General features: G+C 51.2%; 2 protein-coding genes across 9 annotated transcripts in view; one reads left to right on the forward strand and one right to left on the reverse strand.

The window, feature by feature from the left end:
- The window catches only part of TG (thyroglobulin), a 253,327-nt gene that overhangs the window by 73,281 nt on the left and 163,456 nt on the right, over positions 1-16,590 (reverse strand). The gene's annotated exons all lie outside the window — the stretch shown is intronic.
- Positions 1-16,590, forward strand: part of SLA (Src like adaptor) — an 89,416-nt gene that overhangs the window by 65,085 nt on the left and 7,741 nt on the right. For 5 of the 8 annotated variants that reach the window (XM_045453608.1, XM_045453605.1, XM_045453606.1 and 2 more), the window contains 4 exons: positions 1,654-1,751; positions 10,599-10,698; positions 12,004-12,090; positions 15,094-15,197. In XM_045453608.1, coding sequence (XP_045309564.1) covers positions 1,691-1,751; positions 10,599-10,698; positions 12,004-12,090; positions 15,094-15,197 — 352 coding nt within the window. In that variant the 5' untranslated portion in view covers positions 1,654-1,690. The other 3 variants (XM_045453604.1, XM_045453611.1, XM_045453610.1) reach the window with 2 other exon arrangements.

Consider the following 16,590-nt stretch of genomic DNA (forward strand, 5'->3'; position numbering starts at 1 on the left):
GGCCCTGCCAGGGTCCAAGGTGTCCTTTTGGCTGTGTGGGGGTGGCAAGATAGAGGAAACGAGTGACTCACGCCCGGAGGGGACTCACCCCTAAAAGAGGATCAGAAGATGGGCTTCGTAAATTTGAATGTGTGACCCCTTCCCGCCACACTCTCCGTGGTGCGTTATGAGCTCAGAGCTCTTGCCAGCTTGTAATGATCTCAGAAAGAGCACAATTACACTCTGAACTATTTGAGTTACGACCGATGGACTATTCATGTAAATATTTAAAATACACTAACTTCCAAACAAAACTAATTTTGGCTTTCCTGATTTCCTAATACACTGCCCCACCTCACCACCTCCGCCTCTCTAAATTAGGGAGTGATGCAGACCTCCCTCAATCTCTGGAAAGCCTTGCTGCGAACGTAGATCTTTCTAGAATCTGAACTTGCAGTGCCTCGAGGAAGGATTTCAGGCCAGGGTGGGGGGTTGGGTTGGCTGACATCTGGACCCTTTCACGCTACTCAGGCCTCGACCCCAAACTGCAGAAGAAGAAAGGGGTGGAGTCTAAGTTTCCAGCTGGGCTGGGCACCAGCTGGGGGAACCTGCCCCCATCGATTCTCCTGTTTATCCCCAAGAGACAAGAATGGTTCCTGTGCATGGGTGGGGCCTTCTTCTCTGTGCTTCAAAGAGCCTGGGAAAACACGTTTTCTGTCATCACCTCAGCTCCCTTCTAAAATGCTTGTACGAGGGCCCAGAATTTGAAGGTTTACCATGACGGACACCCAGAAAGTACCCCGCAGGTGGCAATAACAAACATGGGTTTCATGCCAAGCCACGGTCTAAGTGCTCCTTGTGCTTCATCTGCTAACTTTGCAGCCACAACCGAATGTCATTGTATCATTAGTCCCCGAAACAGGCAGGAAAGGGTCAAGGCCCAAGGTCACCAAGCTTGCACGCGCAGACCCAGAATGTGGGTCGCGTGCTACGTGACCTGAGACAAGATCCTTACCCTCTCAGGCACTCAGTTGCCTTCACTGCACAAAGGGGGTTACGGGTGCGGGGACTTTAGGATAATCAGACGTCACGGCACATGTACGTGTCTCCTGTAGCGATGTGTGCACGAAGCCCGCCGCGATCGCCCAGCATCGTTACCGACTTTCCCTTCTTCACTGGTTACAGCATGTTGAGAAATTTCACGTAGAAGAAAACTGAGGCAGAAAGTACCCTCTCCTCACCGTCTTTTGATTGCAAGGCCGGTGCCTCCCGAGTTTTGGGCGCCCCGAGCTCCGGGTGCGTGGGGGGAGGGGAGGGTTGGGGGCGGGGGCGGGAGTGGGGAAGCCGAGGCCCATCTGAAAGGTCCCTTGCTCTGCACAGACACCACTGGCTGCTTTCCGACAGCCGGGGTGCGGAGGAATGGAAACTTCTGCCACCAACAGCATTTGCTGGCAACTTCCCTCTCTGTGGTTTTCTCTGTCATTCCCTTGATAAAAGAAGCAGGGCTGAGCAAATGTAACCAACATTCACGAATCTCATCTTCGCGTGAACACACCCGCCCCTCGAGAAGTCAGCTGCCGAAAAATGATGCACGATGTACTCTAAACTGGGTCATTCTTCACCCAGAGGGGTCGGCGCGTGGCTGACTTGCTGTGTGTATCCCCTGTGCTGTAGGCGTCCCGCATCTTCGACAGCCCGGAGAGACAGAGCGATGGGAAACAGTATGAGATCCACCCCGGCACCCCCCGAGAGGCCTGTGCCCAGCCCAGATGGTAAGTCTGGCTTCTTGGGTCTCGGGTGTGATGCTTCACTCCGTCGCTTGACAGCCGGGGCCAAGACTGAGCCACAGGGGTGCTGACGGTTGTTGAAACAGGGCACCGGGCGCCTGGGCGCTCGATGCACCTGCCTCTCTTGCTTGGCTTGTAGCTAACATTTCAAAACTACGTGTTAGAGAAGATTGAGCGGTGGCGCCCGGGGTGATGGCTGGGTCCCTGGCATTGTGTGATGGACCTTCGAGAGCAGCCGGTTCCGCCTGTATTTGACAAGTGGGGAAACTGAGGCTCGGGAGGGCATGCAATTAGCTAATCAGAGATTCAGATTTCCAACCCAGGCCGGTCTGATTCTGGAACGCGGGCTCTTGCCTACCACACCCTGCCAGCCCGTGATAGGATATGATCATGGGGTTAGTATTATCAGAGCTCTGCAAATGCTTTTGCAGAGCAACTCGATGAAGCTAGATACAGCTCGAGGAAATCTCCCTGGAAAGGAAGGAATCCTGTGTCCCCCCGGTAGGATCAGGGGGCCACCTGTTCTAGGGGGAGGGCACAATGTCACAGCTCAGACAGGGATGCCAGAAGGCAGGTTCCCATGGAGCTGCCAGGTCGAGGTGGACTCTTCAAGCGACAGAGCCCTTCGGAGATTGGTCAGAGAGCTACAAGGCAAGCAGAAGGCAAAGGCTGGGAGTGAAACCCACGGGGCTCTGGGTGGGGCAGCGGTGGTGCACTGTGTGGGTCCTCTAGGGGCTTGGGAAGGGGGTGATGAGGAGGTCAGGGGACCCATCGGTGTTCCCAGGGTGAGTCCCCTTGGGACATTTCCATCTCCTATCTTACAGCACAGTGCTCAGGCTTAGTCTCCCTCTGCTAACGCCCCGGGTCTCCCGGGTCCCCCACAACCCTGCACCGAGCAAAGATCACACGCACAGACGTCCACCGTCCTGCCTGCCGGGAGCAGATAGCGCCGGGTGCCCTGTCTCTCCTTCCACAACTTCTGTGGCCCCTTCAGACAGGGGATGTCTTTTCATGTCTTCCAAAATGGAGACACCCCAGTTATACATGGTCTCTTGATCACTCAGATGCTCCCAAGTGAGCGTCCAGAGACCCTGCTGCCCGGCCCTCCCCTCCAGTCAGATGCCGGGCAGCACTGGTGGTTGTCTGTTCCAGCCCGGTCACCCCCACTTCCTTAAACCTAAGAAAGAATGTTCTTCTGGACAAAGGAGATTTCCATGTTATGGGGTGGGGCAGCTGGTGTGCACCCTGGGCCCCTTTATCTCCTGTGCACAGCTTTGAACTGGGTGCCGTTACTCAAAGCGGCCGAGTCAGCTGCCACCAGGGGACAGCTTGGGCCCTTCTCCCACCTTCTCCAAACCACCTCAAGTCACAGCCTCCCCTCCGGCCACGGCTCCTTGTAGAAAACAGACACTATAATTCCCAGGGCCTAGGCCGACCCAGGGGCCATGCACCCACCCACCGAAGCCATTTTGTCACGCTAACCTCTCACACTGGGGCAGGGGGGGTGGCATGCTTGAGCAAACCCCGTGAAAACACGGGCCTCCAAGGGCTTGCTCATTTGCCCTTATTTTTTAAATGCAAATTCTCACGAAATAAGTTTCTCTTTTTTCCACTGTGTGGGTGGGAGATCACCTCGCAAAAGGAGGTGGAGGGGTCTCCCCAGCCCTCCGCCCCCTGGTTAAGAGAATTCCCCAGGTGGGACCCCGTTCATGATCCAAGCTACCACATCAAGCGTTAGCGGCTGGCTTTTCATCCCCCACCCCTGAAAAGTTTCCCTTGTGATCGGTCCTAACTTGATTTCCTCTTTTTTTTTTTTTTTTTCTGACATCCACTTGAAGAAGGGAGAAGAAAGTGGTTGTAGTTCATGCTGTTATTTATTAGTTTCTAGTCAAATGATGCAAAGAGTTGGGGTTTTCATGGCACAGGGCATCTACTCAGCTAACACTCGTGCTTACTCATTTAGTGAGGCTCAAATGCCCAGGAAGTAGTGTGGGAAGCCGATGGCGTTAGGCCAACACACAAGTGGAGCTTCCCCTGTCGTTAGCCCGAGTGGAGGAGAATTAAAAACACCCAAAGCCCCAGGCCCCACACGGATCAGCAGGAGGCCTATCTGTGAACTGCGAGGCAGATGAGTTTTGTGAGCTTTCAAGAGCTCTCTCGTCCCCAAGCCAGGACTGTGGATGCCTTGCAGTGTGGCTTTGCCCATCCGTGTTCTCCTAACTAAGCCTTCCAGAACATTCCCGGTTACTCTAGTTCCCAGAGACTCATATCACAAAACCCATCGAAATGGGGCAGGTCTCAGAGACAAATGACCTTGCTGCGCTTCTGGCACTGTCCCCGGAAGCCGTATGACCTTGGGTAAGGCACTTAGCCTCCCAGAAGGCAGGGCTCAGCTCGCAAGTGGAGGTCAGAACCTCCCCTCCTCACAGCAGTCACAGCACAAGGTAGCTACCTGCTAAATGTGGGGGGAGTCACTCTTTTTAACTCCACTTGGGGTTATCTGATTGCACTAGGCTATGTCTAAACGGGCGCGTCCCCCAAAGGTTTTAAAGTGGTTGAACTGGGGGTTCCAGGACTTATTTCCGAATCATCCCAAAGAACTCACTTTCTCTACGATTCTCTCCACAGTTCAGACTCTTGCTCTGTGCCAGACACAGGCAGCACAGAATTGAGAAGGGCCTAGGGGACTCCCAGGTAGCGGGGAAGTAGCGTATCTCTACCTTAAAGAGAATTTTTAGACTTTTTCCCGCACCCTACCTTTTTATTCTTTCCCCTCCTTACCTTTTATCACCCTGACCTGAAGCAACAGGCAGTAATGTAAACCCAGACACCGTTCAGACCCCTTTTCCATGCAAGGATAGAAATCGCGCTAAGCAGTGCATTTACATAGCATCATGGGTGCTGCCCCATGGAAAGAGCTGAGGGAGGGGCCCTGGGGAGGAAGAGGCAGGGGGCAGGGAAGTCTCAGACCCAGCCTGGCACTTCTCAGTGAATGATTCTCAGACCACCTGCATCAGATCCCCTGCAAAGTTGTCCGAAGTGCGGATCGCTGGGCTCCGCCCCTGATGCGCTCGTCAGAATTCGATGATAGTGGGAAGGAACAGCCCAAGGAACTTCTTACAAGCCGCCCCCCCACTCCTCCCCCCACCCCCGGCTTAGGCTGAAAGCTTGCATCATGGGACCCAGCGTTTAGTCCTGCCCCCGACTGTTAACACACAATGAGAGATGAGAGGAGTCAGTCTGTCCCCTGAGTGTCTCTCTGGTCTCACTTCTAAATGGGGGACAACTGGAGTGACTCAGTGCCTGTGACACGCCAGACACGATCCCAATTGTTTGACACACGTCCACGCTTCCTCCCCACAACAGCTGCAGGAAGTGATCGCTATTATCACCTCCACTTTGCAGCTGAGGAAACCGAGGCACGGGAAGGTTCAATTACTTGTCGGGAGGCCACACAGCTAGGATCTGAAACAGGGGGTCTGAATCTAGAGTCCGTCCTTTCGCCCCCACATCATATGCCTACGGACAACGGAATTCCAAGAAGCTCCCGTGTTCTGGGAGGCGATGGGCGCTCTCTAAGCTGAGGGAGGACGGCCACCAGATGAATTCACAGGCAGTCCAGTGCCCCGTAAGGGAACCTGCATCAGGTCTTTGACTAGATCAACCAGGGTCTTACTCATCCCACTTCTGGCCTATAAGATGGTTCTAGGTCCAACGTTTACACTGAATATACAGCTTCTGTACATGTCATGGATACCATACAAAATATACCTGGTCCGTCAAACCATGATTTCACGTTGTGTAAAATGGGACCAAAGATTTTTTAAAGCAAATGCACACAAAAACGCTGTTAATTGTGATGCAGGTGGTGTTCAGGAGCATAAACAGAAGAACAGGTGGCCAAGAGCAGGGTCTACCCTCTGCTGCTAGGTTACTGGGTTTTGAGACCGGGCACTCAGCTCGCTATTGTGGGTTCCCAAGCGAGTGCCTTCGCCTCGCTGTGCCATCTGGGAGCCTCGGGATCTAATCAGTCCCCATCCTCCCCCTCTCATAGATGGGGAAGCCAAGGCTTTGGACAGGAAAGAACAGGTGGGCCGCTGTGTCTCATTTTCAGCCCATAATACGGGACCCACAGGTATACCCTGGGGTTTGTGATAATCAACAGAATTTGGTGGACCTTCTATGGGACCAATCTGCCCAGCCCTGTCTGATTGGTTCATTGTGTGTGTGTGTGTGTGTGTCCCGGAAAAGATGCTAAAAGTAAGGCCTGCTTTGACTCTCCAGAGGCCATGGATTTGGGCATGATTCAAGGCACATACAAAACCAGAATCTGAAAGCACTGGGCTGTTTAGCTCTTTGCCAACCAACTGCACTCCGCGGCTGGTGCCAACTTGGACGCCTCATTTAGAGCCAGCCTTTGTCCCAACCTGTCAAGGAGCAAGCGTTAACTGGGGACAGCCTGGTAATTACACGCCGAGGAGGGCTATGTGGCTTAGGGACATGACCAGGAGCCTGACAACCCTCATGCTCTCCCCTGCACACGTTACTAAAACTCCCCCGGCATTTGTTTCTTCATTTTCCCTAGGGTTGTGTGGAGCATTGGAAGTAATGAAAGGCTGGTTTTGCTAGAACTATAAATGGAATCTTCGGAAAGGGTTTTAGCATTTAAAAAGAAATGGTAATGATATGACAAGGAATAATAATGCAAAAAAAAAAAAAAAAAAAAAAAAAAAAGCCTCTTCTCCTTTGGCCAAGCGGCTAGTAAGTTGCCTGGTTCTCTCTCCTTTTTTGGATTCACTTCCTATTTTACACTTCGGTATAATTTCTCCAGTCTGACTCAATATCAGTATCAGTAAATATTTGGTCTTCCGCATTTCATCTTCTGTTCTCACCACATGGAGTTTGTTTTTGGAAGAATAGGATATTTTCAAATTTACACATCTTAGAGGCTTTTCAAACTTGAGGGCACTATTGGCTGAAATTGGTCTTGGATTATGTAATGATAATCCCACCCCATAAACATGGTATCAGCAGCTTCTCATTGGGACAGGAGCGTCGTGAATCCAAACCCAATCACACAGGGTAGATTTCGATATTTCCCATTTTTATACATGAAGAAGTCAAGCTCAGATTGGTTAAAAATAAATCTTTCCCCAAATCGCAGAACAATTACGTGGTGGGGGTGGAAGTTAAGGCAGGTCTGACTGATTCCAAAGCCCGTTCTCTCTTCTGAAAGTCTCTCTGGATTTCTCCTTTATGCACATCACATATTTTTCACTCTGTTTCCTTATCTTAAACCTTCAGTAATCCTATCCACGCCTCTCTTTGGTATCAATCACTTATCTGACTTAATTCCAGTGCTCAGCTCTCCTTCAAACCTGGGGCTCCAGGAGGACCTGACAGTATGTTTGAGCTTTCTGAGCAAATTTGACTTTCTTACTTTCCCAAGCTCAGGAAAGACTTCCATGGGGTCCTGGCACCGGACCTTGTTTAGAATGACTGCCTTCCTGGGGCACCTGGGTGGCTCCGACGGTTAAGCATCCGACTCTTGATCTTGACTCAGGTCACGATCTCACAGTTCGCGAGATCGAGCCCCATGCCAGGCTCCGCGCTGACAGCATGGAGCCTGCTTGGGATTCTCTCCCTCTCTCTCTGTCCCTCCCCTGCTTGCCCGTTCTCTCTCTCTCTCTCTGTCTCTCTCAAAATAAATAAATAAACTTTACAAAGAACGCCTGCCCTTCCCGCGGAAGTGCAGACTGAACTTGTGTGGTTTTCCCGGTGCTGGTGAGACAGCTGACAGGGATGGACCTAAAATCCCTTGCAAAGGCCCACAGCAAGGCCATTACCTTTAAGCAAAGGCCCAGAGCAAGGTTTTCTCAGCCACGTTTAAGTGTTACAGCTATAAAAACATCATCGTTTCGGAAATTCCACAGGAAACTCAACGCTGTTATTGTGCATTTGAAACTCTCCAGCCCCTGAAGCCTCTTCCCACTATTGAGCCAATGTTGTTACAATGGGATTGTGTTTGTTTCTGTTTTTAAAGTAAGGAAAGACGGTTGTTCTGTTTCACGGTCTTAGTCGTGAATCCAGACTTCAAAGGCCCAGCCCCCGTGGAGACGTGTGGTCTACGTCAAGGTTCTGTGATTATCACGGAGAACAAATGCTGGGCCTTTCCTTCCAACACTTGTTTTGCACAAGGGGCTGGTTCTGTGATGACCGACCGCCCACCCACCACGCGGCTGCCACAAAACAGGTTTCCTTCTCTTGGACCACTTTACGCAGCTTTTAAGAGCCTAGTAGCACAGGGGTGTCTCCTTGCCTTCATCCCTCAAACCCGCCCTGAGCATCTGAGACCGGGCAGTGGGTGCTGGGGGGGGGGGGGCTGCAAGACGGCTCCTCCTGGAGTTCACAGTCCCCCAGAGTCATGCAAACCCCAGAACACAACTTGGGCCTCAAAGGAAGAGCCTAGGGTCCTGGGTGGGGGGTGGGGGGTCACAGCAGGAGCACCAGGCAAACCTCCTGGGGGTGGGAGGGATGACAAAGCGGAGACCAGGCGCTTTCCTGGCAGAGGACGCAGCCTGGTCACAGCCTCTGAGGACGGGGCGTCCTGGCAAATTGAGAAGAACGGGACGGCTCATCACACTGCTCCTAGAGGCAGTGAAGACACACGTTAAGTGGCCCCCCTTCATGTTTGGGGCCATCAGCCCAGATTTCCATCGTGAAGACATTTTCCAACGCCTCATTTTCCAGACTGATGCAGGCCCAAGAGGGAAAGGGCACACGGGCACTCAGAGTGGCAAGGTCGGCCTCGGAATCGGGGCGGCTTTCCTGGGAAGCTGAACAAATCCTGTGTGCTAGGTCCTTCCTCAAAGGCACAGAAGCTTCCTAGGGACCGTGCACGATCTTGTCTTCGCAATTTCTTTTCTGTTCCTTTTCTCAAGGAGGAGTTCCCAATTTGCATGAGTGTCATGCCCCACAAAATCTGGATGCACCCCTTATCAGATCTCAGGACTCCCAGCTTCAAGCCTGACAGAGGCATTACCTCCTGCTGTCGAGCCGGGGGCAGGCGACACAAAGGAAAGATCCCGTTTTCCTTCGGCAAAGCAGGATGTATGTGAAGGAGGTGTCCCCACAGGCTCAGGGTCGGCTATTCCCTGGCCGGGCACTGCTCCTTCTCAGGTCAGAGACCTGGCCTCTTTTTGGTGACTGTGGCCACCATGAATCACTTTTGGTTTCCATTTCGTGCCCCAAAATGCTTGCTTTTATCTGCTTTATTGCGTGTAGCTCAGCTTCCCCAAGCGAGCAATACGTCTGAATGTGCCGTTCCACGCTGACAGCTGGCTTCTGATTCATTCTTACTCATTCTACTACCAAAGCTGTCTCAGCGGGGGGGGGGGGGAGGGGGGGGTCTGGATCCCAGAAAGTGGCCAATTTGGGTCACCCAGCCTGCCATGCCCGAGTGCCAGGATTTCTCCAGATTTTCCTGGGGTGATGAGGGCAGGTGAAGACCCCTCCCAGGATTATTTATGTATTCTCTAGAATGTGAGCTTGCCCACGGTTAGGTGCTCAGTAAACAATTGCAGAATGAAAGAATATGTGATTAAAGTTCTCCAGAATTTTGAGTTCAGATGCCCAGCCGGCAGATGGAGTGATAAGCCCAACAGGTGCTGAATTCACCCGTGTGTAAGGCATAACACTTCCCCCAAAATGTACCCTAATATTACCCCGCATCTGATGCGCCTGGATTACGGCAAACCTGCTAAGGCTGGGAACCAGGGATTTTGCTCAGTGCCCCAAAGTGCATCATCGCCTCTCCAGCCCACGGTAAGCAGCACTCGTGTGAACCACACAGCATGCCTTTCTTTTCAAAACTTCACCAGAATTACTTTCAAGGTACAGAGGATGAAAGGTACTTACTTTTTCTCCCACCCCCGCCCCAAAGTCCCTATTAAATAGATCCCCAACACGGTGCCTGGTATTCTACAAGGAAGAAGGGCTTTGAGGACCTTCCGAGTTAGAGTCTTGGGTCCCCGTGGGTCCTCAGAACTCATGTAGCCCAGCTGTGACATACCCCGCCCCCACATGTGACAGATGGGGACCTACAAGCCCCAGGAAGGGTAAAGATGCTTTTATAGCCCCTTATCATTCATGAGGTGCTGCTACATACTTTTGCCTAAGCTCGTGCGGACCCCGGATTGAGGTATTCGTAGCCCCACTTTAAAGATGGGGAATGGAGGCTCACAGGTGTTCGGGGACTTGTCCAAGATCACTTGGATCGGTAGACACAATGACTAAAGCCTGAAGCCAGATCTTGTGACTTGAGCCCCAGGACCTCTGGATCCCCTCCTTCTCAGAGGAGAACGGCAGGGCCAAGGCAGGCTTGTGAATGGGAGGAGGTCACCGACCTTGGGGTTCCTTCAAGCTCCCTGTGCCACCATCCCTGAAGGGAGGAGGGCCTGCTATAAACTGCTGTTCCAGGGCGCCTGGGTGGCTCAGTCGGGTAAGCGGACAACTTCAGCTCAGGTCATGATCTAAAAGTCTGAGAGTTCAAGCCCCGCAAAGGGCTCGGTGCTGACAGCTCAGAGCCTGGAGCCTGCTTCCGATTCTGTGTTTCCCCTCTGTCTCTGCCCCTTCCCTGCTTGCTCTCTGGCTCTCTCTCTCTCTCAAAAATAATAAACATTAAAAAAAATTGTTTTTTAAACTGCTGTTCCAAGGCAAATCATGATCTCCAGCTGAGAAGTCCCCGCGAGGGACTCATCTCGGTCCTCCCCTTCCTGGGGTTGCCTTTCGGTTCCCTGTGGAGAAGAACATCCCTTGCCTTTGTTTCCCCAGGACCAGACGGTGACTTCCTGGCCGTGCTGAGTGATTACCCATCCCCTGACATCAGCCCCCCCATATTCCGCCGAGGAGAGAAATTACGCGTGATTTCTGAGTGAGTTGGCTTTCCAAATGTTTCACAATCCCTTAAAAACGGGGAGCACTGGGGCGCCTGGGTGGCTCGGTCAGTTAAGTGTCCGACTTTGGCTCTCACGATTCGTGAGTTCGAGCCCCGCGTCAGACTCTGTGCTGACAGCTGGGAGCCTGGAGCCTGCTTCCAATTCTGTGTCTCCCTCTCTCTCTGCCCCTCCCCACTTGCACTCTGTCCCTCTCTCTCTCTCTTTCTCTCAAAAATAAACATTAAAAAATATTTTAAAAGAAAAGGGGGGGAGCGCTATCCGAATGGGGATCATTGGATCTTAGCTATAGTTGTCCAGTTCCACTTGGGCTCTGCTCCAATCATGAGGTGAAGAAATTGGCCCACACAGAAGATCTTAGTGCTTAATCCTTAATGCTGCCATTGCTCTAAAACCTTCAATGGCTCCCCATTGCCTGGTGGATAAAATTCAAATTCCTTAACGTGGCTTTTGAGACCCTTTGTGATCCAACGTCTGTTTCTCACATTGGTCTCATCTCCCACCATGCAGCATTGGTATTAAAGACTGGTGCAGTTCGGGCTCAGACAGAAGGACCCAGGGGTCTAAGAAAATGTCTGATGATAAACAGAAAGTAAACAGAAAGTATTGTCTCCCATCCTGTTGCCTCTCCGTGACTCAAAATGGGCCACAGAACAAATAGGGGGCTCTAAAACCCTTTTATTTAGATTCTCATTGACACAGACAAACTAAACTATCTTGGTTCTATCTCAGGGTATGATTCTACATAGTAAAGTTATTTTTAAAAGCCTCCAATTCTTGGGGCGCCTGGGTGGCTCGGCCGGTTAAGTGTCCGACTTCGGCTCAGGTCATGATCTCACGGTCTGTGAGTTCGAGCCCCGCGTCGGGCTCTGTGCTGACAGCTCAGAGCCTGGAGCCTGTTTCCGATTCTGTGTCTCCCTCTCTCTCTGCCCCTCCCCTGTTCATGCTCTGTCTCTCTCTGTCTCAAAAATAAATAAATGTTAAAAAAAAAAAAAATTAAAATAAATAAATAAATAAAAGCCTCCAATTCTGGCATATCACCTGTGGGTCCCCAAAAGATGGCTCAGTGCCAAAGCATGAGAAGCATTCCTGGTTAGCTTGGAATAAGGGATATACTTAAAAACTGTTATTTCCCTATGGAGAAACTGAGGTCAACATGATCAACAATGGGTCTTAAAAAAGAAACGGCCCTATGTGCCCCAGGTTCAATCTGCTTACCCTGCTCATTCCTTTGCTTTGCAACTCACCTGTCCACCCTTTCCTATCTGTTCTTGTTCTTACAGTGAAGGGGGCTGGTGGAAAGCCATTTCCCTTAGCACTGGCCGAGAGAGTTATATTCCTGGAATATGTGTGGCCAGAGTTTACCATGGGTGAGTACGTTTCTGAAATAGCATCAATAAAGCCCAATATTTGTGCTAGTGGTGTGTGAGGGCACACGGCAGAAAGGAAGTTTCAAGAGGCTCACTCTTACTCTGGCTCAGTCCACAAGGAAGGGTGTGACCTTGGCGAACCCCAGGCCCTATCTGAGACTCCGTTTTCCCATCAGTAAAGATGAAGGGAGCTGAACCTTTCAGCTCCAGCGCTGTGTTCCTGGCATGTAGCAATCAACATTCAGAGACTGTGATCAAAGGGACGCAGCTCTGAAAAGTCAGCCTGTCTGGGCAGCAATCCTGCCCCTGTCACTTACTGGCTGTGTGACAGTGGGCAAGCTCCTCAACACTTTATGGCTCGGATTCCTCCCCTCACCTGTCAGATAGACATCGTAATACAGAACGACAGGGACAGTAATGCACAAGAAGACCAAAGTGCAGGGCTGTTAGGACAGTGAGGTCGGGTCGTACGTGGATCGCTCTTGGAAGGATGCCTGGCATTACAGTAAGTGCTCGGTACGTATTAGCTATATTCTTATCAAATCCCATCCAGAACACAGAGAACGCTTACAGCCTGAAATGCTTAACATACCGAACCTGGCAAATGGCGAAGCCAAGCAGAAAAGGAGAAACTCTAAACCATCAGGCATGGAAAGCCTGGACTTTCCCCTGCGGTTGGGCAGGGAGGCCTTGCAGCACGACAGGTGGCTTTGGAGGCCGGCACTCCTGGGCTGGAGTGTGCCTAGCTCAGTGACTGACTTCCGGGGTAGGAGTCTCCCACGAGACCCAGGGAAAAGTTACTTTGCCTCCTGGAGCCACAGTCACCTCCTTTGTCAAGCTACCAAGGCCAGACCTTGGCATCCAGGAAGGAAGGAAGGAAGAAAGCATCTTTTTTTTTTTTTTTTTTTTTTTTGGAGGGAACCAGAAATAACCGCTTTCCATGCTCACCTGGTGAAGCAGAGATAACGGCTTGAATATTCTGAAGAACGTGCAACCCCATGCATTTAATCGCAGGATTACGGATTTTGAGGATAAGTACCAGATGCCATTTCTGAGCTTAGGATGATGGAGGGGAGCAGAAGTGGGGCAGTAGCTGCTTTGGCAGCCACGTTCTGAAAGAGTCAGTCACGTAAACTCCCCCACGTCAGCCGTGCGTCCACTGACCCATTGATTCATTTAGCAAACCTGGATCATCACCCGCACGCTGAAGACGTGTGCTGGCTGAGGCTCGGGTGCTGAAGAACCCAGCTGAGTAAGATGTGATCGCGGCCCTAGGAAGCTTCCAACTGGCAGAGGCAATAAATGTCTTGAACATACAGAACCGGGAGAGAGGCGGTACAGAATGGTTATGGAATGCGAGGTCCCAGGAAAGTGCCTTGCGATTCTAGCTTTACCACTTGCGGACATCGGGTAACTTGGACCAATTACTTGCTCACTCTGACCCTCAGCATCCTCATCAGTGAAGGGGAGACAAAGCTACCTGTCTCAGGGGGTTCAGATGAGGATCGGATTTCATGCGCTTAACATGCCCATAATTAGTATCCATACGTGGCTATCGCTGTGGATTTTAGTGTATTCGTTCTTATGAGTGGACTTTCACCTAAGGATTTGGGAGGATGAATGTCTGTCAAGACACTAAAATAATTAACACACACCATGCATGGTGCAAAACTAAGGGGGCAGTTGAAACATCAGGCCGAATCAGGATCTTCACAGATCGTCCTCGGAGGCCAGGACATAAACAAACAGCATCCGATTATCAGGCTGTGGTCTTCTCCCAGCCACAGAGCTCCAGCGACCCGTCTGCGTGGTCTGGGGATGCCACAGGAGACAACATAGTGAATATGTCCCAGCAAGCGCTAATTCAGACCTGGGGATTAAATAAGCCAAGGTTCACTCCCTGAAATACGGAAGCTGTTAAAAAGGATGTATAACTGTTTCTCAGTTCGCCCCGGCCAAGTGCTAACAAAGCATTTTCTTCTTCCATGTGTATTCAAGAGCACTGGCTCTCCCACGGAAGGTGAACATTCCGTTGGAAAGCCAGATCACAGTACTACAACTGCTTTATTTTTTAGATTTTTACAATTTTTTACTGGTGAGCAAAAAAAAAAAAAAAAAACAAAAAAACAACAACAAAAAAAAAAACAAGCAAGAAACCCATGTCAATGCACAGGAGTGCGATGACAACTTCGTTTAAAACATGTTGGATGAGGGAAGGCAGCAAGGAAATGTAATGAATGCCTGTCGAGGTGGGGAGGGGGGCTTGTGAAATTGGTGGGATTAGGCATCTTTCTTTCTTTCTTGTGCCCACTTATACACTCACAAATACAAACCAGGCTTGATAATGCGGACACAAAGACAAAGCCAAAACAGGCAGGGTCCCTGCCCTCATGGGGTGGTGAGGGAGGGGCAGGGTCATTACGGTACAAGGGACAGGTACCTTATCATGTTTGGGAATGCTTGTATGTTATATGACACAGACCGGGCCCAGTCCAGCTGGCATTCGAGAACAGGATGACAAAGACCCTCATTGTCTTGTGCCCTCATTGTCCAGTGTAATACCTGGTATGCAGTAGGCACTCGGGAATTTTATGTGAAAGATTAAAAGTATGAATGGGGGTCCCTGGGTGGCTCCATCGGTTAAGCACCCGACTCCTGATTTCGGCTCAGGTCATGATCTCAGAGCTCATGGGTTCGAGCCCCACGTCGGGTTCTGTGCTAACAGTGCAGAGACTGCTTGGGATTCTCTCTCCCTTTCTCTCTGACCCTCCACTGCTGGTTCTGTCTCTCCTCAAAATAACGGAACAAACATTAAAAAAATAAAAGTACGAAGGAAGGAAGAAAGGAAAGAATGAACAAAGAGTCCATCGCCCTCCTCTTTTCAATCCCAACAGTTTTGTATGAACTTGACCTTGCTCTTAATTTTGGTACCACCTGCCTGTGTGGCGGGCAGAGGGGGAGGGGGCGTGCTCAGGACCCTCACGCCGTCTTTCTCCTCCCCAGATGGCTGTTTGAAGGGCTGGGCAGGGACAAGGCGGAGGAACTTCTGTTGCTGCCGGACACGAAGATGGGCTCCTTCATGATCCGAGAGAGTGAGACCAAAAAAGGTGAGGCACTTCTGACTCCTCTTGCCACGCGAGGGCTGAGAGGGGCAGAGGGGCACGTTTTGTTCCCAGCTGACTCGGGGCCCAGCTCATCTTCCCACCTCCCAGGGTGCACGCAAGCCTGTCCGATGGGGTTGAGCTCCCTGCAGCCCACACAGCCCCTGGGGAGGCCAGCGTCAGCGTCAGCATTGGGAAGCCTAGAGGCAGGTGGCCGAGACCTGGCCGGGAGGGGCCACCTGCCAGACTCAGTGAGCTCCGCAGGCTTCCACTGGGAAATGTCCCCATCGCCTGGGAAGGAAAGCCGACCCGGGTGTAGGCAGCCCCGGGCCAGAGCGAGCAGGCTTCCACCTGGGCCTGGCCTGTGCTCTCAAGCTCTGGGCCTTGAGCGGGGCATTTACTTCTGCCACGGCAGCATTCTCCTCGACGGTGCCACTCGAAAGTAATCTTGCTACACAGGAGACCTTCAATACTGGTTCGCACTGTGCCCTCCGATGAGCTTAGAGAATCAGGACAGGCAGATGCTTACTCGCACACACTCGCTATGATTGTTACTGTTACAACTTCCTTACGGCCCACACCTTAAGAAATTCAGCAAGGGGCGCCTGGGTGGCTCAGTCAGTTAAGCATCTGACTCTTGGTTTCGGCTCAGGTCACGATCTCATGAACCATGAGACATGGTTCCATGGCAGCATGAAGCCCGCCTGGGATCCACTCTCCCCCTCTCCCTCTCTCTCTCTCTCTCTCTGCCCCTCCCTCTCTCTCTCAACATAAAGAAATAAGCATTTAAAACAAAAGAAATTCAGTGGAAACAAAATAGCGGCGCTCTTTGTCATGGTTCAGAGACGGGCTCTGAGCTCCAGTTTTGGCTGTAAGAATTCCTGAGAAGGCACCCGTCTCGCTAACACTTTCCTATAACGTGGGATTAACACTAGGAAGGTGCTTAGCACAGAGTCCGGGAGGTAGTAAGCACTTTAACTCACAGGAACAAAACACTTAACAGCTAGGGCTTCCCCATACTAAAAATAACACCTTTTTAAAAACAGAAGACATGTTCACAGGTTTTTAGCCTGCTTCTTGTATAGTCACAATCAAAGAAGAGAAAACGCGGTATCTGAGACTATTTCCCACGTACCTATGAAGGGCCAGCGGGGCTTGGTGCTGGGACCTTTCACTAAAATGAGCATCAGCCTGACTTTAGAGAAGCATGGACCATATACACATGATTAAAAAAAAAAAAAATTCAAGAACAACTTTTGTGTCAAAACCTCGAGGGTGCTGGGGGGAAAACAAGATCAAATAGCAGAGACCAAACTTCCTGTGCATGTCCTGGCGGTCCCCGGAGGCAGGAGACCCAGACTCACATGGAACTTGTAAGCAGGCATGGCCAAGCGAGGGA

The sequence above is a fragment of the Leopardus geoffroyi genome, chromosome C3, assembly GCF_018350155.1.
Source record: "Leopardus geoffroyi isolate Oge1 chromosome C3, O.geoffroyi_Oge1_pat1.0, whole genome shotgun sequence".
In the NCBI taxonomy this organism is placed as follows: domain Eukaryota; kingdom Metazoa; phylum Chordata; class Mammalia; order Carnivora; family Felidae; genus Leopardus; species Leopardus geoffroyi.